Genomic DNA, 22,829 nt, shown 5'->3' on the forward strand with positions numbered 1-22,829 from the left:
AATGTAAACAAACCAGTAAATATATATATATATATATATATAATATATATATATATATATATATATATATATATACCACAATGTTTGGGGCAGTCTACATCGATGTTTCAGGCTTAATTTGCCATCTTCAGGACTGAGTTGTTTTGTTGACTGTTGTTGTTTCTTGAAGTGGTTCCGGTTTGAAGTTAATTAAGAGGAATTTGCGCCGATGGGACACTTTCCGTAGATCTCATTTTTCATGTTGAGTGTGGCTTCATGAGGTTGTTTGATTATGGTATATTTTTCTTCCAGGCATAAGCTACATTGTTTTGAAATGCCTGGAAGAAAAATATACCATAATCAAACAACCTCATGAAGCCACACTCAACATGAAAAATGAGATCTACGGAAAGTGTCCCCATCGGCGCAAATTCCTCTTAATTAACTTCAAACCGGAACCACTTCAAGAAACAACAACAGTCAACAAAACAACTCAGTCCTGAAGATGGCAAATTAAGCCTGAAACATCGATGTAGACTGCCCCAAACATTGTGGTAAATATTTTAAATAATAATTCGCTCCATTACTACATGTCGAGCACTTTTCGTACCATATTTGTATCAAACACGATTCAATATATATATATATATATATATATATATATATATATATGACAACTCTACTAGAGTAGAGTCATCCTTGATATATATATTATGATGTAATGTTATCAAGTAAAAAAACAAAAAAACAAACAAACAACAACAAAGAAAAAGGGGGAAAAAAAGTCAACCCAACCCCCCCCCCCCCCTAAAAAAAACAAAAACGAAGCAAACAAACTTACACCCCCCCCCCCCACCAAAAAAGACAAAGACAAAAAAAAAAATACAAATACAAACAAAAAACAAAAACAACGAAAAACAAACAACCCCCCCCCCCCCCCAAATAAAAAACAACAAAACAACAACAACAAAACACCCCCCCCCCCCCCGCCCGCCCCCAACCACCACCACCAATTTATGGGGTTACATTTTCAATCGCAGAATAATCGATTATAATGGAAGCCTAAATTAAATTGAATAAAATTGTACGGAGTTGCAAATCAAACATTACGTTCTTTAGTTCTTTACACAAGTCGTGCCTTGTATCAGTCCAGAGCAAATTCAAGCTAAAGGCTCCCATGTTTTCTCACCCCCCCCCCCCCAACACACACACACACACACACACACACACACACACACACACCCACACACCACGCCCATGTATTGTTTTGTAGTAGTAGTTCTACACTTGCCTTTCCAATTCGTGAATTTCAATCATAGAATTGAATCACACATTTTCTATAAGTTCATTTAAAGTATTAACTCAAGATTACCCGAACACAATAATACCTTACGGCAACGTGTCATATATTGACTTAAAGAATTGTTATAAGAGGACTTAGAGCAAATTGGGAAATAGATTTATACCGCAAGATTTCAACAAGCGTCTTTTTGCATGTACAAAATAGGGAATAAAAGTGTGATGTAAGCAAAATATATATTTTTTTAAATAGATAAAATCTGATTGGAAATGGAAGTGTAAAACCAGTCTTCCGGAGGATTGGATACATACCTTGTGAAATCGATCGTTATATTTCAAAAGTGACACCTTATCACATCTTATTTTCTAGCCTCGCTCTTTTACGTCCTGTAATCCATCGGACCTGCCTATACATCTGTCCTGCTTCTAAAATCGTATGCCACTTTATGATTCAGTATGTAATTTTGGCATGGTTAGTCCTCCGAAAGACTGGTTACATACACACTTCCAATGAGTTTTGAACCGGAACAGAGGTAGGTGTGACGTCACTCATTCTCTGTCTTATTCCTCTTTAAGTCAAGATAGTTGCGGTGCTAAAGCTGTGTCTTCTGTCTGTTTGAAACTCGTAAAAACATGTGGCCATTATAAAATGGAATAGCCATCACAGACAGACAACAAAACACGATGAATGATACTCGTCTACACCATCTGTCTTTGTCAATGAAATGGCAGCTGCTATTCCATTTTATGATTGATATTTAACGTTGACGACGTCCCGATTGCTCAGTTGAGAGAGTACTCGCTTCATACAATGGGACCAAGATCGATTCTTTTCTGGCCTCATACTCCTGTCTACCCAGCAGGGATTTTTGGATAGCTAGTTCTGTCAAAACTGGCGGAAAGTACTTTACGATAGACTAGCGTCCTATCCAAAGGAAAGCAATCAATTGCTATCGACTGTTTCACGCTATAGAAACCGGGATTAACTCCGACTTCATCGATTCAATGGTATTCGAAAATAACTCACGATACCATTTCACGCTAATGTTCTATATTATCGTCACAACGTTTGTTTTTGGTCATCGAGGCTGTCGACATTTCCATTAATCGTTAATTCGTTGAATCCTAATTTGTCCTTGTTGCTACTGTCTTAAGTACAAGTGTAAATTGGCTTTGTGGATCGAGGGGTTCTAGAGATTAAGTAAGTGCTTGTTTTGAGAGTTCATTCACGCTTTGGTAGCCAAGCCAAATGGCTTTGACAGGAGGAATTCATTTTTAACGGACAAGCTTTGAATCGTTGGGTGCACTCCCTTTACAGGTGATTGGCCAGTGACAATGGTGGGGTATGAGGGGTGGTTGAGAGGGTGGAATGGGTGAAACAATGTGTGTGTGTGTATGTGTGTGTATGTGTGTGTGTGTGTGTGTGTGAGAGAGTAGGAGATGGAGGTGGAGGGGAGAGAGAGAGAGAGAAAGAGAGCGAGAGAGAGAGAGAGAGAGGGAGAGAGAGAGAGAGAGGGGGGGGGGGGGGCTAGTCAACTCGACATTTTACAGTGGACATACCAGTGTCATGTCACCGTCAAAGTCGGCGACACATTATTATCCTAACCAAAAGATTGCAAGCAATTATTGGTACTAAGGTTTACTATTAGGAAAACATGATAATCTCCCCCTCATTGACACACCGGACAAACCAAACTGGAGGAGAAGAACGTGTTTTATAGATAGAATGAAGTTGACGTCACTCGGGTCTTTGTTTTTGTTTCTTGTCATCCACGTTTATGAGTAAGTCTCACTTAATTGTCTAATCCAGACTATAAAAGTTCATGGTTAAACAGAGTTTTGTGTGTTGGTCCGTTATACTTCCGGATGGCAATGTTGTGATCTTCTCAGCCAAGCTCATACTATTTATAAATATTTAATGAGATTGATTACTAAAAACATGAAAATTAATCTTTAATAGATAAGGTTTCAAAAAAAATGTTTTAAGTACTGAACAAACGTGAATAACAATTTGGAAATAGAACAAAATCCAGCCTGACAACAGACAAGTATTTGACACCCAATGTCCGCTAGTGTGTAATATGATATTAAAGATGATATGCGCTAGGCTAAGAAACTAACAACATTTCCATCCGGAAATATAAGGAGGACTTTTCGATGTCCCAGGTTTGAGAGTTTTTGCCAGGATGAGGGTCATTTAAATCGATCGATATTTGAAGGGCGAGTTTTCTGGCGTCTTTATTCGGAAGACTGCAGAGGACGGCGGTGCCGGGTCGTCGGAGTCAGTCTTCGGTGTGGGTTAGCCCTTAGTCAATGTCCAGACGACAGGCGTACCCTGGTACCGGAGGTCATTAAAAAACAAACCAACCCTGCCCCCCCCCCCCCCCCCCCCCCCCCCCCGTTTCAAACCACTGGCCTATTTTGACGTGTACCGCATTTACTAATATTATTATGTCCACCTAGACCAATATCTTTCTAGTGATAAAACATCTTATTCGGGGTTAATTTTTTGTTTGTTAGTTTTTTATTTGTTTTTTGTTGTTGTTTTTTTTTTGGCTATGAAACACAATTTCATGAATCAATAAGTCTCAGGTTTGAGAGCTTTTGCCAAGATGAAGGTTATTTAAAATCTATCGATCTTTGAAGGACGAGTTTCTGGCCAAATTTTAAAACACGAGTTTTTTCCAGTGTACGTCAGTTATCTGGTTTATCAATTCATCTCACCTGCCATTGACGACTCGTTTCCCCATTGTGGCGTAAGGATCGGGGACGTCCACGCCGAACCTGAGTTGCTTCTTCTTCTTTTTGATCCCAACTCTCCCCACGGTCTGGGTAGCGTTGTATTCCTTGATGTACCATCCTAAATCGTCAGGTTTGTGCTGGAAGCAAAACTCTCGGAACCGCCCTAAACTGGCGAGCCTGTCGTAAACGGATGGCACGCCCAAACTATTGTTGACGTTGTCATCTTTCTGGGAGGAGGACTGGGTCATCGTCAAGGACCGCTGTATTCTAAAAGGGTTCATTGACACATTTTGTTGTTGTTGGTTTTGAAATTGTAACCGTTTCGAAGTCAATCGAGATGCGTTTGTTTTTAAATCTACTGGCGAAGACGAACTTATAGTCGGAGTCCAGGCACATATATGCCCGTGTTCGAGTTCCTTTTCCTTGGAAAGAGTCTGCGAGAGAATATCATGTCGGGGTAGCTCTGAAGCTTCTAATAAGGATGTACGAAAGGATTTTGCGTCAAATGTGGAGTTTTGATGTAAAAAAGAAGTAGATGTATCATCGTTGATGTTGATGGTGGATATTGATGATATAGATGATGACGACGACGATGGTTTACAAGGCACAGGCGATGAATTATTATCCAATCTATTGAAGCAATCTTTCCGTTCTAGAGACGTCCCGTTTGATATTTTGTCGAGGTATGCGTCAAACGTGACGTATTCCGTAGAAGACTCGTCTGACGACCCATCATCCTCTTGTGTATTCCGTTTTCCAGACGGTCGCTTACTACTCTTTACGACTGGACCATTTTCTTTTGTTTTATCCGTTTCATTATCTTTGGTTACCTTCACACTTTTTGTATTCTCCTTTAATTTCGAGACCATCCCAAAACGACTTTGAATTTTGTTGTTTCTTATTGTGTTATTTTTTATAGTCGTCTCCTTGATTTTGTCGGATTTTGTGCTATTTTCTACTTTATTTACGTCTCTTACGTCATTGCGTTTTTGATCATTTTTCAAGCTTAACGACTCGGAGGGAACACTTCCGGTTATTTTGCTATCGACAACATCAATGCTATCTGCACGTCCAGTTGTTTCTATAGAGCGAATCATATTGGAAAGCCTGTTGTTTTTTACATTGTTTTGGTTCTTGTCTGCTTGTTTTATTGTTGACTGAGTTGTTGTTTGGAGAGCCGTGGCCGTATTCAATATTGTATCAACCGCCATTTTTATCTAATTTTATCTATATTTAACAATAATTTTATGACATTTTGAAAGATTTTTGATAGTTTCAATCAGATCGAAATAATAGTTATCGATCTGACTGTGTCGAAATGAACATTTTCCGTTACACTTTTAGTCAAAAATTACGAAATATCCTTTTAGGAAAACCTTAATGTTAGACCTTAAGAACGGCAATCGATTGCCTTTTGTATACACCTTAGTCGTTACGTCATGTCTTCATTTAGATCAAATCAATAGAATGATTCAAGTTTGTAAAACTATAAAGAAGTTAATAGAAATATAATTCTATCCATTTATCCACAATGGCATTTTGAAAAGGTTCTCATCTGTACTGGTATAAAATACATCGGCATAGCCATCCACTTGTAATCTATCCGTCATTTCACCCTTGCCTCAATCAAAATCCAATCGTTTTCATTCTATAGAAGAAGCGAAATTGACGTCCCTCAGCTCTTTGTTATTGTTTTTAGACAACCATTTTGGTGGTTAGTCCTCACATAACTATATCCATCAGAGTATAAACGTTTCAGGTTACTCATAGTTTTACGTGTAGGTACGTTATATCCGGCTGGCGGATGATGTGAGTCTTTTAACCAAATGCAAAGCATCAATCTATCATCCAACGCTGACACAGGAATTCACTTATCTCTACGTTATCTGTCATAATTGTAAATATAAACAATTACACGTTATCATTGAAGTGTTTCCACGCCTTAGAATTCACACACAAGACAAGTCTGATTAGGACAGACGATAACACATTTCACGTCCAAATATCACGGTCATCATTTCACTGTGTAGCCAACGCCTTCAAAATTGAATCAATACACTGAAATAAGTGTCAGTATCTAAACACTTTGTAATACTTGACAATTCGTTGTTAGACGTTCATGGTGTTATCATCAACACTGGGATAACAGTTTTGTTTGTTTGTTGTCACTGATGTTCTTATTGTTTTTGCAAAGTTTCACGGCGCTTGCAGCTCACACGGGTCCCGTCCCGTCCCATTCATCGTGAACGACCAACACAGAGCCAGATGGTTTATATTACAATTCCCCCGTCATCGATATGGACATAGAAACGATGTCTGAAAGATAAAGAAAAAAAAAAAAAAGACAAATAGATATGACGCATTGACAAATAATTGTGATGCTTAGATGCTGGAAGCTGTTGACTGTAAAAAGTATTGAACAAGCAATAATAATAATGATAATAATAATAATAATAATAATAATAATAATAATAGTAATAATAATAATAATAATAATAATAATAATAATATAATAATAATAATTATAATGATAATGATAATAATAATATAATGATAATAATAATAATAATATAATAATAATAATAATAATAATAATAATAATAATAATAATAATAATATAATAATAATAACAATGATAATAATAATAACAACAACAATATAATAATAATAATAATAATAATAATAATAATAATAATTAATAATAATAATAACAACAATAATAATAATAGTAATAATAATGATAGTAATATTAATAGTAATGATGATGATGATAATGATAATAATAGTAATAAATAATAATAAAATAATAATAATAATAATAATAATAATAACAATAATAACAACAATAATATAATAATAATTATAATAATTATAATAATAATAAAAATAATAACAATAATAATAATAACAACAGCAACAATAATATAATAATAATAATAATAATAATAATAATGATGATAATAATATAATAATAATAATAATAATAATAATAATAATAATAATAATAATAATAATAATAATAATAATAATAATAATAACAAATAATAATAATAATAATAATAATAATAATAATAATATAATAATAATAATAATAATAATAATAATAATAATAATAATAATAATAATAATAATAATAACATAATAATAAATAATAATAATAATAATAATATAATAATAATATAATAACAGTATAATAACAGTAATAATAATAATGATAATATGATAATAATGATAATAATAATAATAATAATAATAATAATAATAATAATAATAATAATAATAATAATAACGATAATAATAATAATAACAATAATAATAATAACAATAATAATAATGATGATGATGATGATGATGATTATGATGATGATAACGATGATGATGATGATGATGATGATGATGATGATGATGATGATATGATGATGATGATGATGATGAAGATGATGATGATAATAAAAATAATAATAATAATAATAATAATAATAATAATAATAATAATAATAATAATAATAATAATAATAATAATAATAATAATAAAAAAATAATAATAATAATAATAATAATAATAATAATAACCTAACCATTTACAAGTATTGAAACAAATCCTAACTGGATTAATGTGTCCTCTATCCCCCTATATCTGTTTTTCTGAGTTGCTTTCTGTCTTTGTCTTGGAATTAGATTATTACTTTGTATTGTCCTGGCCCTTGCCGGAGTCCTCGGCTGTGAGGGAAACAGTCAAATATGTAGTGTCGGTTTTGGGAGGTGATATTTTTCCCCTTGTAAATCACCTCTATGTTCTGATAGTTACATTTTTTGTTATAAACATTTGGTGTTTTCATCGTATTGGTATCCTGTGCTGGTGTCTGGATGAGACTTTTAGGTGGTCTCAGACTAAGTACTCTGATGGTGAGCTCTTGGAATCGACACAATTCTACTTTGTCTTACTTTTTCTTGGATGCTTTAATTGTAATACTAGAATTATTTTTTTTTTGACTTTCCAACTTTCTTCCGTTTTACTGATATGACCTAAATGTGTGGCAAACGCCATAAAACCGATCATAATAAACAAAACAAAACAAAACAAAACAAAACAAAACAAACAAACAAATCCTTACGGAATTTCACAGAAATACACAAATGTAAAATGAATCCATACCAACTCGAGAGTCAGCCCTTCATGTAATCCTTTGTGAACGTCACTCGTTACAGGCAACAATCGATGTGATATAATTCACTCATCAGAACCATTCAAACCAATTGACTACCGTACTCTGAACAACAACCAAAAAAAAAACAAACCCAAAAAACACGTATTTAAAAATTTGGCCAGAAAACTTATTCTTCAAATATCGATCGATTTAAATGACTCTCATCTTGGTTAAAACTCTCAAACCTGGGACTTCCGCGAAGTCTTCTTTGAATTCCCAGGTTTGAAAGTTTTTACCAATATGAGGGCCATTTAAATCGATCGATATTTGAAGGAAGAATTTAATGGCCAAATTTTTAAATAGGTGTTTTTTTGTGGTTTTTTTTTCCGGAGTATGGCAGTAAAACCAATTGACACAGACACAAGAACCCATCAAGACCCCGCCACGCCACGGACCCGATCAACCGAGACGGGGATCAAGATATTGTTGTAATTTATTGTGCTGTGTCAATTGGAAGCACAAAGCACAATGTATGACAGCATAGAGCACAATGCGGTCTTTTATCATACATTTAACCGTATCAAGTGTGTGCTATTATTAATAAACAGTTAATAATAATAATAATAATAATAATAATAATAATAATAATAATAATAATAATAATAATAATAATAATAATAATAATAATAATAATAAATGATGAATTTATATAGCGCCTAAACATCCACGTTAATCGTGCTCTGCACCGTTTTACATAATAATTTATTTTTTTAATATTAAAAAGCACGACACAAGATATATAGTAAGCATGAGTACAGAAAAAATATCTAAGCAACATCTATTTCATAAAAACATAAGCCTTCCGGAAAATCCATTCTGGTTTCTATTTTTTTTTATTACAATAAAATAAGCATGAAATGGGTCACGTATATTTATTGTTTTTGCCATGATTTGTAAACATTCTTTCAATCCTGTCCATATGATATTATAAAGGGAGTTGGGGATCCCAATCGCTCAATGGCTGGAACATTCGCTTCACACGCAAAAGGACAGAGATCGATCCTGGGTGCAATCAAAATTCCCCCCACCTCTTCCACCACCACCCCCGTATCCACCCAGCAGTGATTGGGAAGATGGGTTTGTGTTAGATCTGGCGGAAAGTACTTTGCGATAGACTAGCGTCCTATCCGAAGGGTATCAAACAATTGCTATTGTCGTTTCACACTATAGAAACCGGGATAAATTCCCAGTCCATGAGTCTAATGCAGAGATGCCTACTTGAAATGTCTAAAATTTCGTCGTTTCCAAGGGGAAAAAAAAAGAAAAATTCACTTTAAATAGCTTTACAAATAAACAGATTGCTCTCAGAATGATCCAGAAAAGCTCCAAAGTCCTGAATACAGGCTCTAAGGAGCTAAACTTTCCTTTTCAACAAATTTATTGAGTCAAAGACACCTATGCAGCTCTGTAGATGGAGCCAAAATTCGTGTTTCTACGAATTTGTCGTAGTTCTAGACAGGTTTGCTTGTAATGGGTCCGAGGACTACTTTTTGCCCAAAAAAAAAAGTGTAGGATTATAAAATAATATATCTAACTTGTCACTGTATAAACGCTGTGAAACAGATAAGATATCAAATGATAGGGAATTTTCAAGCATTTTGTTCTGTTAAGCATTCCAGTCGACGCGCACTTATATGCAGGTCTGATAACCCAATTCCTTATGGGCTCATTCTTGTAATGGAAATGTAAAAAAAAAAAAATGACGCAAAATATTGTTCGTTACAACAATGTTAAACTAAGTCCATTATTGGGTTCGGATGTCAGACCTGCATATCTGTATACGTCGCTATCCAGTCTATGACAGTTGCGGTTTTCAGGAAACTTTCCTATCAGTTTAGGAATCGCTTTATTAATTCAATTCACATTAATTTAATGGTTTTTACATTAAAATTTTCTCAAATTGGCGTTCAAAATGGCGTTGTTAAAAAAAAAAAGTTAAAGTAATCCTTCAGAGCCAATAGACCCATGGAGTCGATTTATCCCGGTTACGATAGCGTGAAACGGACAATAGCAATTGCTTGCTATCCTTTGGATAGGACGCTAGTCTACGCAACGTACTTTCCGACAGATCTAACAGACCCAGCTATCCATTCACTGATGGGTAGACAGGGAGGGGTGAGAGGGGAGGGGGTCAGAAAAAAACCCCATCTCGACTGCACCCGGGGATCGATCTCGGTCCCTTTGGGTGTGAAGCAAGTTCTCTACCAACTGAGCTATGGGAACCCCCAAAGAAATATAAGTATGTATAAAACTGACGTAATCTGAACTACCCCCCCCCCCCACATTTTTCAGATTTTGACCAGAAATATTTAAAGGAAGAGTTTTCTTGTCAAAATTTGAAGAATGTGTCGTTGTTTTTTTTTTTTTTTTCAGAAATGTACCTGCCTCAGAAAAGTGATTGGCGAATAACGTGAAAGGTGAAAATAAATAAACAAAATAAATAAAATTCCCTTTATTCATCCCATAGGGAAATTTGTCTCCAGGGTATATTCCAAAGGAAGACTGGAATAACCCAGGCGTCAGCCGCAGTGCAGCGACGCAAATTGAGCTAGGGCGTGGTGATTTGCTCAAGGCCGCACAGCGCAAGGGGGGGGGGGTGGTGATCGATATCGAACTCGGGACGAAGAAAAGACCGTACCGGTGAGCCACGCTGCTCCTGAAAATGAATTCTTTTAAATTCTAAATAAGTGAGAAATGCCCCCTGTGGTAGTGGGAAGTGAACCGTAAGACAAAGATCTGAAAAAAGTGTTTTAGGAACAGTGTCAGAAATTAAGCAAGAAATAAAAATACAAAAAATATCGATCGATCGATTTTTTTCTTGTATTTATTTTTATCCTTGGCTTGGGTCTGGCCCCTACATACCTTTCAGATGGTTATCTTACTTCAGTTTCTGCTCCCTGATTTGTCCCTGTGATTGTTTTGCCAATTTTATTTTTCAAATACAAAGTCTATTTATTACTTTGGCACTTGTATACCAGAAAATTACCCAAGTTCAATATTATTTGGGTTTTTTTTTTAGAATAAAGATTGACTAGTACAATTGCAACCCCCCCCCCCCCCCCCCCCCCCCGGCCCACTCAATGCCCTTTCGCCTTTCACCCATAAAATATCAAGATAATTGATTTGCCATATTTTGTCTTATCCACTAGATTTATACAACAATGAGATATTCAACGAGCGTCTCTTTACGTGCAAAACTGAAGATCGTAAATTTCTTCTTTAAGTCAAGATAGTTGTGGTGTTAAAATTGTGTCAATTTGATAAATTGCTTCTTTCATTTCTTAGATTGGCCGCGCTCTAACGTGCACGATGTTTTATGACATCAAAAGGAAGCTTTCAATCGAGAAAATAATGCTAGATGTACATCGTGTATTTAATATCTACGGTGTCTGTCCACAGCAAATATTTGTAGACTGGGTGGGAGTGGGGTAGCCTAGATCTAATTGGAAACGATTCAAATATTTTTGTTTTGTATTGAATTCCTTAGGTGCATGAACCAATTAAAACCTTTTTTCATGCGCACCCAATAGCTGAAATATTTTTCTTTTAATTTATTGACGACGATAATAAATTTTATTCAAATGCCAATTTTCATATTTTTAATCTATGAGTAAAATTCAGACTAATCGTTTTCACTAAGACAGCAGTGACACCGATGGGACTTACAGACTCAGAAGCCAAAGTCGCATCGGTGTCCCTGCTGTCTTGGTGAAAATGACTTTGGCTTTTAAATATGATTCCCATCTGTAACACTTCACTTTGATTAATTATTAGCGTTCAATTTTGTTATTGTTTACAAGGATAACCAATGGTCCGGCCATGTGGTCTTATGGTATGACACCTCGCTTTCGGATGGAAGTTCCTGGGTTCGACCCTCGCACATAGTTGAGTCCTTAGAGAAGACTCTTTACTCACATTCTCTCACCGTACTCAGGTGTAAAATGAGTACCTGACCTCTAACAGCGTTGTTTCTGTCCGAAAAAAAATGTAATATCGCCTAATAGGCGTCATGTCCCGTCCTAAATGTTAAATGTTGCTGTTGGCCAGGGACCCCTTGTAAAGCGCTTTGAGCACGTTTAGTGGATATTAGTCAGGGTTTTATATAATTTCTCTCTGGGTTTGGGCAGCTTGATGTGTTGAGTTTGAGAAATCTTTAGACAGAGTTTCCCTTCTCTGTCCCTTGACGTTTCCAATCAATTACTTATATATATATATTATATATATATATATATATATATATATATATATATATATATATATATATATATATATATATATAACTATTTTGCGAGTTTAGATTCTTTAAAGGTTTGTCGTGAATGCGGCATTTGATTATATTGGCTTAGTTCTGTATGCAATTATCAAAACCTGGCATTCATCGGGATGAAAATCCCTTTTTATTTTTTTTATCCTGTTGTTAAAATCCATCCAGGTAAACTTTTAATGACGTTTTAAGCGCTTTATCTATTTATTTATTTATTTGTTTAATTATTTATTTATTTATTTATTTGTTGGTTTAATTATTTATTTTTGGTCTAGGCAAAAAAAAAAAGTAACATGTAAGAATAATCTTAGCATTGTTCCTTATATTTTATCAAAATATGAACTCTCTCCTTACCAACCACGGATATAAAAGAAAACCCGGATAGAACGACATCAACGTCACTCACCTCTTTGTTATTGGTTTTTTTAGCCAGCCTTTTTTTATGATAAGTCCTCCCTAAATTCAATCAGACTATAGATAGTATGCGCTTGGCTAAGAAGCTCACAACATTGCCATCCGGAACTATAACGGACCAACACACAAACCTCTGTGTAACCATGAACTTTTATAGTCTGGTTAATACGGTTTAGTGAGAATTACTCATTAACGTGCATGGTAAAAAACAATAACAAAGACCAGAGTGACGTCATCTTCGTTCTATCTATACTTCCGTACTCTGGAAAAACACATATCTAAGAAGTCCTGGGTTTGAGAGTTTTTGCCAAGATGAGAGTCATTTAAATCGATCGATATTTATTAGAAGGACGAATTATGTGGCCAAATTTTTTAATGTGTGTTTTCCAGAGTACACAGTATAAACGTTCAAGGTTACACATAGTTTTATGTTTTGGTACGCTATATCCGGCTGGCAGGTGTTATGAGATTTTTGCATAAACGAAACGCATCAATTACATACAATGGGCCCATAACAATTTGGGTTATCGGACCTGTAAAGAAGTACACATTGACCTCGATAGAAAACCGTTTTGAAACGAGGAATCACAAGTTATATCACCACAAATTGTATATACACACACAGACACTCTAACACACACTAACACACTAATGCATACAATATGATGTCAATAATACGTTATAAGTCCGATTCCGCTGTCACTTCTCCTGTACCAAGGGAGACAATAACCCAACTCCAAACACCTTAATCCTTTATCGGAACGTCGTGCATTGGACGGTAGCATACGCGAGGGAAAACAGCACTCCATGTTATTCCAGCAGCCGCCAGTATGCCGTATGCAGTCCAAACAACAATACTTTCTGTGAATCCTGTTTGCATTTGGGCCATGGTCAACATCGATACATGCCAGCTACCCGAAACAATCAGCCCCATAGATCATGAACATTATTCAAAATTTTAACACAATGTATTGTCGAAATATAAATCAGAGCATTTATATAGTGCATTGTCCACTAAACGTGCTCAAAACGCTTTACAAGTGGTCCCTAGCCAACAGCAACACCATGTAGGACGAGACATGACGCACATTAGGCGATATTACAATTTTTTTGTGGACAGAGACAACGCTGTTGACGACCATTTTACACCTGAGTACGGTGAGAGAACATGAGTAAAGAGCCTTTTCCAAAACTATTCGTCGCTCAGAGCGGGTGGCGAACCCTGGACCTACCGATCCGAAGGCGAGATTCAAACCACATGACCACATAACCACACAAGCATGGTGTTGTCAAAAAGAAACCAAAAAAAAAAAACAAAAAAACAAACAAAACAAACGAGCTTTTATATAGCGCAATACCCAATAAACGTGCTTAAAGCGCTTTACAAAGGGTCCCTGACCAACAGCAACACAGAACATGTAGAAAGAGACATGACGCCTGTTTGGCGGTAAAACAATTTTCCCGACAGATACGACGCTGTTTACCGACATGTACTCATTTTACACCTGAGTACGGTTAGAGAATATGAATAAAGAGCATTTTCCAAGGACTTAACTATGCGCCAAATGATGCTCGAACCCAGAACCTTCCGAGCCGGAAGCGAGTGTCTTACCACTAGACCACATAGCCGCACAAGTGTCAAGTGTGACGATATTAATTCCTCACATTACTGTGTCAAACCGTTGGGATAAATGCTAAAAAAAACTTCAGGGATGACTGAATCGGCTGCTTGGCATGATATAAAAGTTGCTATGGTTTGGGGCTGGTTGGTCATTCTTACCTTACTCTGAAAACAACACGTATTTAAAATTATGGCCAGAAAACTCGTCCTTCAAATAATATCGATCCATTATAACGACTCTCATCTTGGCAACAAAAAACAAAAACTCTCAAGCCTGGGACTTCGGCGTTTGAGAGTTTTTTGCCAAGATGAGAGTCGTTATAATGGATCGATATTTGAAGGACGAATTTTCTGGCCAAAATTGTTAAATACGTGTTTTTGTTGAGAGTAAGGCAAACGGTTTGTTAGGTGGACAGAATCTATCGACGAGGACAGACAGTGGAACTACGTACGTATTGTCTACTGAACCACTTGGTACAAATCGGCAATAATAATTGACGTTGTCATTGTCATCGATATCAAATCGATTATAGGTTTTAGATCATAACGTACACACACACACACACACACACACACCACAAATGCCATTGAGCAATCACTGTACACATTGTTGTAGATCCCTCTTATTGTCTAGGTGAGGTATGTAGGCAGTAGTAGTTGTAGTATTAGTAGATACATAGTCGGGCGGATAGTGCGCTTGATTGCATTGACAATGGCCTTGGTTTGAGTCTTTAGCATGGATACTTACATTATATAATGCTGGTCAAAGACTGATGATGATGATGATAATGGATTTTTTTTATAGCGCACGATATCCTCAATCACGATGAATTTCCTTTTATAAAAACATGCCTGTCATGTTGATTTAGACGTCTATTATCTATTTTGTTTGTTTGTTTGTTGTTGTTTTTTTATTACACTAATCTTAAAGTAGACTGAAGTCGATAAAGAGCTTCATGACGGAAGAAAGCATCAACCCTGACCATGCAGCTGTCTACAGACTTTCCACGAGGAGGGAGTGGGTCAATCATGCAAATGAAGCCGTTGAAGATCCGAGAGAAGAACTGGCCTACGGAACTGAGTTCCCCAGGAATGAATGGGTAACACTGAACAGAGCACGGGCAAAACTTGGGAAAACAGCTGGAAGCATGAAAAAGTGGGGGCTGGCTGAGACTACCTTGTGTACATGTGGATGCCCGATGCTGACGATGGAGCACATCCTTAGAGAATGCCAGGTTGGGCTCAGCTGCACTGACCATGACCTAAGAGTCGGCTCCCCAGATGCTGTGGAGTGGGTTCGGTGTTGGAGCGACAAGCTATGATGATGATTATACTTTTTAGAAATGAGCTTTTATATAGCGCAATATCCACTAAACGTGCTCAAAGCGCTATACAAGGGATCCCTGACCAACAGCAACACTTAACATGTAGGACGGAACATGACGCCTGTCAGGCGATATTATAATTTTTTTCGGACAGAGTCAACGCTGTTACCAGCGCCAGGTACTCATTTTACACCTAAGTACGATGAGAGAATGTGAGCAAAGAGCCTTTTCCAAGGACTCAACTATGCGCCGAGCGAGGCTCGAACCCAGGACCTTCCGATCCGAAAGCGAGTGTCATACTACTAGACCACATAGTCGCACACTAATGGAGAACCCGCAATATTTGCTGAGAAATAAAGGCTATTACGAACAGGCACTCATCTATTTATTAATTATTATACAACTGTATTGTGGAAATTAACATAGATCGAGATGAATCTTTTCAGTCGTCAACGGTCAAAACCGGTCCCGTAATAGAGAGTCAGTAGCTGGCGCAAATTAATCTGGCCAGATAGCGATTCCCAAGGCCAAGGTCAAATTAAGGACCGATCACTATGCCCTAGCAGATATTCTAAATACTCATTTGAGTCCACCCATTACCCTTAATTTTTTAAAAAAGGTTTCAAGTTACTCCTATATCAATCTGTAAAAATAGTTTTATAATATTTCGATTTGCCAGTAATTCTGTACCGAACAATGTCAACCCTCAACCCTATTTTTTTTTTTTTTTAAAGAATAGATTACGTGGCTCTTATAGTACTTTGTGATAAGCTAACGTCCTAGCCAAAGGGTTTTTACCAATTGGTATTGTCTGTTTAAACTCCTATCCCTTTTAAGGGGTCTATATGACTAGTACAATTTTATTCCCCTGACATCCACCAAAGACCTCAGAAAATTCTCATTTTACCCCAGAACGATCACAGATTGGAACAATTTACTGTGGGGAGTTACATTTGCATCCACTTTCAATCTTTTTAAAAGTGCTTCCAGATCACTACTGAATTTTCAACTTGATGTCAAAATCTTCATGAGTGAAGGTGGACATTAAAGGAAGATTCAGATTCAGATAGACACTATTCAAAATGATAGGACAAATTATTCCTGATTTTTATCGTCTTCTCTACGGCGTCATTGTTTTTTGTTTTTTTTTAACGAATGCAGAGAGAACTTAGAGCAAAGCATGTATACGCTTGTGCACCGTACCCATGTGTAAAATGAGTACCTGGTCAGTTTAAGCGTTGTCTCTGTCCCAAAAACAAACAAAAAATGTAATATCGCCTTTCAGGCATTACGTCTCGTTCAAAAATTCCCTGCGACTTTTGGCTTGGGACCAATTGTAGGAGGCTTTGAACACATTCAAGTGGATATGGCTCGATATAAAATCTCACGATATTTTTTTCTGACACAACAGAATTCAACCAATGTTGTGACTGTAGATTACCAACACTGTCTTTGTTGTCCCTGTGTTATCATATGGACTTCATTACTTGTTAAGTGTGTATTTACCAGGATTTAGGTAGAGATAAGGTTGCCAGTTCGGGGTTTTAAACGCTAAATTCCAACAACTTGTCAGTTTTGTTGTTGGTGGGTTTGTTTTGTTCTTTTTCTTTTTTTTTTTTTTATGACTGTTTGTTTTGTTCTTTTATTTCTGTTTTAGCCGTTTTACATTAAGAAATTGGGTTTGGAAATTGAGCATTGTAAAAAAATAAATCATTATTATCTTAATTATTTAACATACAAATCAAGCCTAATTACACGACATAAAAAAAACAACAAATTTTCACCGTTGAATATACAAGTGAAGGAGAATTTTTACATTCATTCAAGGCAGTGAGATAAGAATATGGAAATATTAATTTTATCTTTATGTACTTTTTAAGCCAACCCCCCCCCCCCCCCAAAAAAAAAAAATAAACAAACAAAAACAGAAAAACAACACAGACACAAAAAAAAAAACAAAGCAAGATAAATATAACAAAACAGCAATGACAATTATGTATTTGTTATCATTTTTATGATTTGTTTGGCAATCTTTTTTTTCAGAAAAAAAAGTCTGGCAATCCTATATGAAGATAAGACACTATTGCCATGCTAGGGATTGTTAGTGGTGAAGTGTCCGATTTAAATGTAGACACAGTAAATCTTGTGTCATCCACGTCTCCAGATTGTTTTGATTACAATATTGGCTATTTATTATTGTAGTCATAAACTGTGATTGATTGAGGCAGAGGCTGGATGTGTTAGATAGTATTCGTGTGTACTTACGTATTTACGTCTGATAACACTTATACTTATAAAAGTCTCAAAACCGTTTTTTAATTATTATTATTATTATGGTTATTATGATGATGATGATGATTATTGTTATTATGATGATTATTATTGTTATTATAAATATTCTTCTTCTTCTTATTGTTAATATTTTTCTTCTTCTTCTTCTTCTTATTATTATTATTATTATTATTATTAATAATAATAATAATAATAATAATAATAATAATAATAATAATAATAATAATAATAATAATAATAATAATAATAATAATAATAATAATATTATTTAGTGCCTGGCGCAGCGGTACGGTTTTTGCTTCGTACCCGAAAGATACATTACAACCGAGTTCGAATACCCGCTGCGTTGTGTGGGCTTGAGCAAGTCACCTTGCCTTAGGTCAGTTTGATGTGTTACACCGGGGCTGACGCCGGAGTCATTCCAGTCTTCAATTGGAATAGACCCTAAAGAAAAATTTCCCCTAAGGGATGAATAAAGGGAACTAATTATTATTATTGTTATTATTATTATTATAGCTGGGTAGCGAATGCTTAAAACTGAATTATTGAGGAGAGCGATTTTGTTTCTTAAACTTTCCACCAGATTAATTAGACCCAATCACTAATTGGTGGCCAGGGGAGTCAGAGAAGAATGGTTTTTTTTTGGATTTTACTCTGTATCACTACTAATCTATTTGTTTGTACAGGGAGTGTTCTACCAACTGAGCTATCGGTACCTCCACCCACCGTAAAACCTGGCTCAAATTTTCCAAATATCACAGTAAATCTTGTGTCACCTACTTCCACCTCGGGTCGATACTGAACTGATCTATTTGTTTGTGGAGCGAGTACTTTACCGACTGAGCTATCGGTCCCTCCACCTATCGTAAAACCTGGCTCAAATTCCCAAATCACAGTAAATCTTCTTCACCCAGTTCCTCTATCTGTTTAGACGATATTATTGGAGATTGTGGTCATAAACTGTGATTGATTGGGGCAAGGGGAGATCAGCAGCATTTTCCATTGAGATAACTCCGTTGTATCATTATTTGCCATTTATATTGTGGAAAAGCAACTTGATCAAATCAATAAAGATAAAGGGACTCTTCATATTCTAGAGTAAACACTTTATACAAAGGATTGAATGGCCTTACTTAGAGACATACTGCGTGAACAAATGTAAAAGCCCGAATGCCAACTAGTGGCTTATTTATCATCAAATGATAAAGAAGAAAGCACTGGAAAGTGTCGATTCATAAGACGTTTTCCCAGAAATTTCCATAAATCTGAATGTTTCCAACACAGGAGTTCAGGAATCTTAAAATATATTCCATGACGACTTAATACATTGTAATTGTTCATAAAAGATTAAATCTCGCCTGACCACTCCCCTTCCTCCTCATTCTTCTTTTACTACTATCTACTGATATTACTACTACTACTTCTACTATTACTGCAACAGCCACTATCACCACTACTAATACCGCTTCTACCACTATCACTAGTACTACTACTACTACTTCTACTATTACTACAGCAGCCACTATCACCACTACTACAACTTCTACTACTACTACTCCTAGTCTGAGATTTCATATATTCAGATAATTCCACTCCATGGTATTTTACGGATTCAACTCTTTTTAGTGTTTCATTATGTAATAAATACAGTAACTCAAGTGCGAGACGATTAATTTGTTACTAATTGAGATACCTCGCGAGGTCTTTATTAAAGTCCCAGGTTTGAGAGTTTTTGCCAAGATGAGGGTCATTTTAATCGATCGAAATTTTAAGGACGAGTTTTCTAACATTTTTCAAATACGTGTTTTTGCATGGCAGTTAATTGATTAATCACGTGATTTGATTCATCATGGTACAAGTAAGTTCAAATTAATTATGAAGCGGAACGAAATATTATCTATCCCGGATGTGTTGCTAATTTCCTCTTTGGAAATCTTTTGCGTTGAAAGTATGAAGGCTGGTATCTTACCTGCATCGTGTACTCGAGAGCTTAATGTCACCAGCACAAAATAGCCGAATTAGTCACCGTTCTTGCAACGCCCACTGCTAGTCAACAGCCTAGCTAGTCAGACATGAAAACGTTCATAAATTCCGATATTTTTAGTCACTTGCTCCGCTTAGCAAGACATTTACTAAACTAGTAAATACGTAACTCTAGTCCGCTTACATGAAATTGGGCCCAGAGTGTTTGTTTGTTTGTTTGTTGCTTTAGGTCTCTTCCAACACAAATGAGGTTATATGAGAGACCGCTGAAACAAAAAAACAAGCAATCTAACAAAAATAGTACAAATGTAAATCAAAATCATAACCTAAAGATATCATAAGCTAAATTATAAATAACCAAGAACAAACAGGCAGAAGATTTACAGAAAAAAAAATATCCCCTGTCAAAAATACAATCACAAACCAAAGAAGCAGGATAGGCTAGTAAAGAGAAGAAGAAACGACATCACTATCGGATCGTACACCCATGCGAACATCATAGGTATATGATTCAAGGGTGATGCTCCCATCCAACCACCCGCTGGGCCCAGAGTGTGTGGGTAAACTAAACGTGACTTTTGAATAAATCATTTTGAAGCGCATTGAGCATGGTAAATTCGTGAAAAAGCGCTATAAGAATGATCATATACTCCATTATTATTTATCATTATCACATTTTTAAAAAACACACACAAAAAAAACCCAACTAAGCGTTCCATTAAAGAGAAAAAGAAAAAAAAGCCAAGCAAAATAAAAACTAAACAAACAAGAAAATAAAAATAAAATACCCCCCCCCCCCCCAAGAGGCAAATGAAAGCAAAAGCAAAAAACAACAACTGCTCCTGTTTTATATCCAGTACTTGTATTACTCACGCAAACAATAGATGCGATGACATCATAGTGGTCAGTGGCAAGGGTGACCATCCAAGGTGTGACCACAACTCCATCGTAAATCAATGAGAATAACCCAGTCAAGACGTAGTGTAGTGATTGAGATCGATACACATTACCCATGGTTAGATGTCCCAACTGTGTGACCACAAGATATGAAGTGAATAGAAAAGTGCCAGAAGACATAGAGAATAAAAATTTTTCGCGGCGGTGGTGGGGTTTGAACCTGCGACCTTATTGGTACGACAACTCCGCCTGGCAGGTGAGAGCGTGGCTCTACCGTGTGAGCTATCCACGAACACAAAAATATTCGTTTCAAACTCAAAGTCATTACTAGATCCCTCTCTCACCCACTTCTTGAGACCGCCGATTCGTTCGTACACCACCATCGCGAATAATTTTGACCAGCAGTTAAGCCTAATAGCCAATATTCTCAACACAAACATATAACATAGAAACGATTGAGACATTGAGTATGCTCCGGTGTATGGGGTGAATTTTTAATTCAGAAAAGTGAGTGGAGCAGGCACTTATGTTGGTAACAACAAGATATGAAGTGAATAGAAAAGTGCCAGAAGACAATAGAGAATAAAAATTTTTCGCGGCGGTGGTGGGGTTTGAACCTGCGACCTTATTGGTACGACAACTCCGCCTGGCAGGTGAGAGCGTGGCTCTACCGTGTGAGCTATCCACGAACACAAAAATATTCGTTTCAAACTCAAAGTCATTACTAGATCCCTCTCTCACCCACTTCTTGAGACCGCCGATTCGTTCGTACACCACCATCGCGAATAATTTTGACCAGCAGTTAAGCCTAATAGCCAATATGAGAGAGGGATCTAGTAATGACTTTGAGTTTGAAACGAATATTTTTTCTGAATTAAAAATTCACCCCATACACCGGAGCATACTCAATGTCTCAATCGTTTCTATGTTATATGTTTGTGTTGAGAATATTGGCTATTAGGCTTAACTGCTGGTCAAAATTATTCGCGATGGTGGTGTACGAACGAATCGGCGGTCTCAAGAAGTGGGTGAGAGAGGGATCTAGTAATGACTTTGAGTTTGAAACGAATATTTTTGTGTTCGTGGATAGCTCACACGGTAGAGCCACGCTCTCACCTGCCAGGCGGAGTTGTCGTACCAATAAGGTCGCAGGTTCAAACGCCACCACCGCCGCGAAAAATTTTTATTCTCTATTGTCTTCTGGCACTTTTCTATTCACTTCATATCTTGTTGTTACCAACATAAGTGCCTGCTCCACTCACTTTTCTGAATTAAAAACTGTGTGACCAGTAGCTTTACGGAAACCAACCCAGTTGAGCTGGTAGTGTGCCCAGATAGCGACTAGTGGCGTAGCCTTCGTATAGATAGTGTGCCAAGAAACTCACAACATTGCCATCCGGAAGTATAACGGACCACAACACAAAACTATGTGCAACCATGAACTTTTTATAATCTGGTTAATACAGTTTAGTGGATGGGAAAAAAGCAATAAAAATAAATAAAAAAAAAAAAATTCCCTTACGTTATTCATCCCCAAGGGGAAATTTGTCTTTAGGGTCTATTCCAAGGGAAGACTGGAATAACCCAGGCGTCAGTCGCAGAGCAGCGCCGCAAAGTGAGCTAGGCGAGGTGACTTGCTCAAGGCCACACAGCGCAGCGGCGGGTGATTGAACTCTGTACCTTTCGGGTACGAAGCAAAGACCGTACCGCTGAGCCAAGCTGCCCCTTAAAGATCCGAGTGACGTGATTTTCATTCTATCTATAACAATTAGCTTTACGGAAACCAACCCAGATAGGCTGGTAGT

General features: G+C 36.4%; 1 protein-coding gene across 5 annotated transcripts in view; it reads right to left on the reverse strand.

Annotated features, from left to right (window-relative positions):
- Window positions 1-13,747, reverse strand: part of LOC144967607 (uncharacterized) — a 26,586-nt gene extending 12,839 nt beyond the window's left edge. Inside the window, exons 1-3 of one of the 5 annotated variants that reach the window (XM_078905109.1) lie at window positions 13,566-13,641; window positions 12,899-12,948; window positions 4,003-6,336 (exon numbers count right to left, since the gene is read on the reverse strand). In XM_078905109.1, the coding sequence (XP_078761235.1) occupies window positions 4,003-5,231 (1,229 nt within the window). In that variant the 5' untranslated portion in view covers window positions 5,232-6,336; window positions 12,899-12,948; window positions 13,566-13,641. Of the gene's footprint in view, window positions 1-4,002; window positions 6,337-8,135; window positions 8,703-12,898; window positions 12,949-13,565 lie in introns of those variants that run through there. The other 4 variants (XM_078905107.1, XM_078905108.1, XM_078905105.1 and 1 more) reach the window with 4 other exon arrangements.
- Between the last annotated feature and the right edge of the window lie 9,082 nt (window positions 13,748-22,829).

The sequence above is a fragment of the Berghia stephanieae genome, chromosome 3, assembly GCF_034508935.2.
Source record: "Berghia stephanieae isolate SIO BIC M18660-M18661 chromosome 3, UCSD_Bste_1.3, whole genome shotgun sequence".
NCBI lineage: Eukaryota > Metazoa > Mollusca > Gastropoda > Nudibranchia > Aeolidiidae > Berghia > Berghia stephanieae.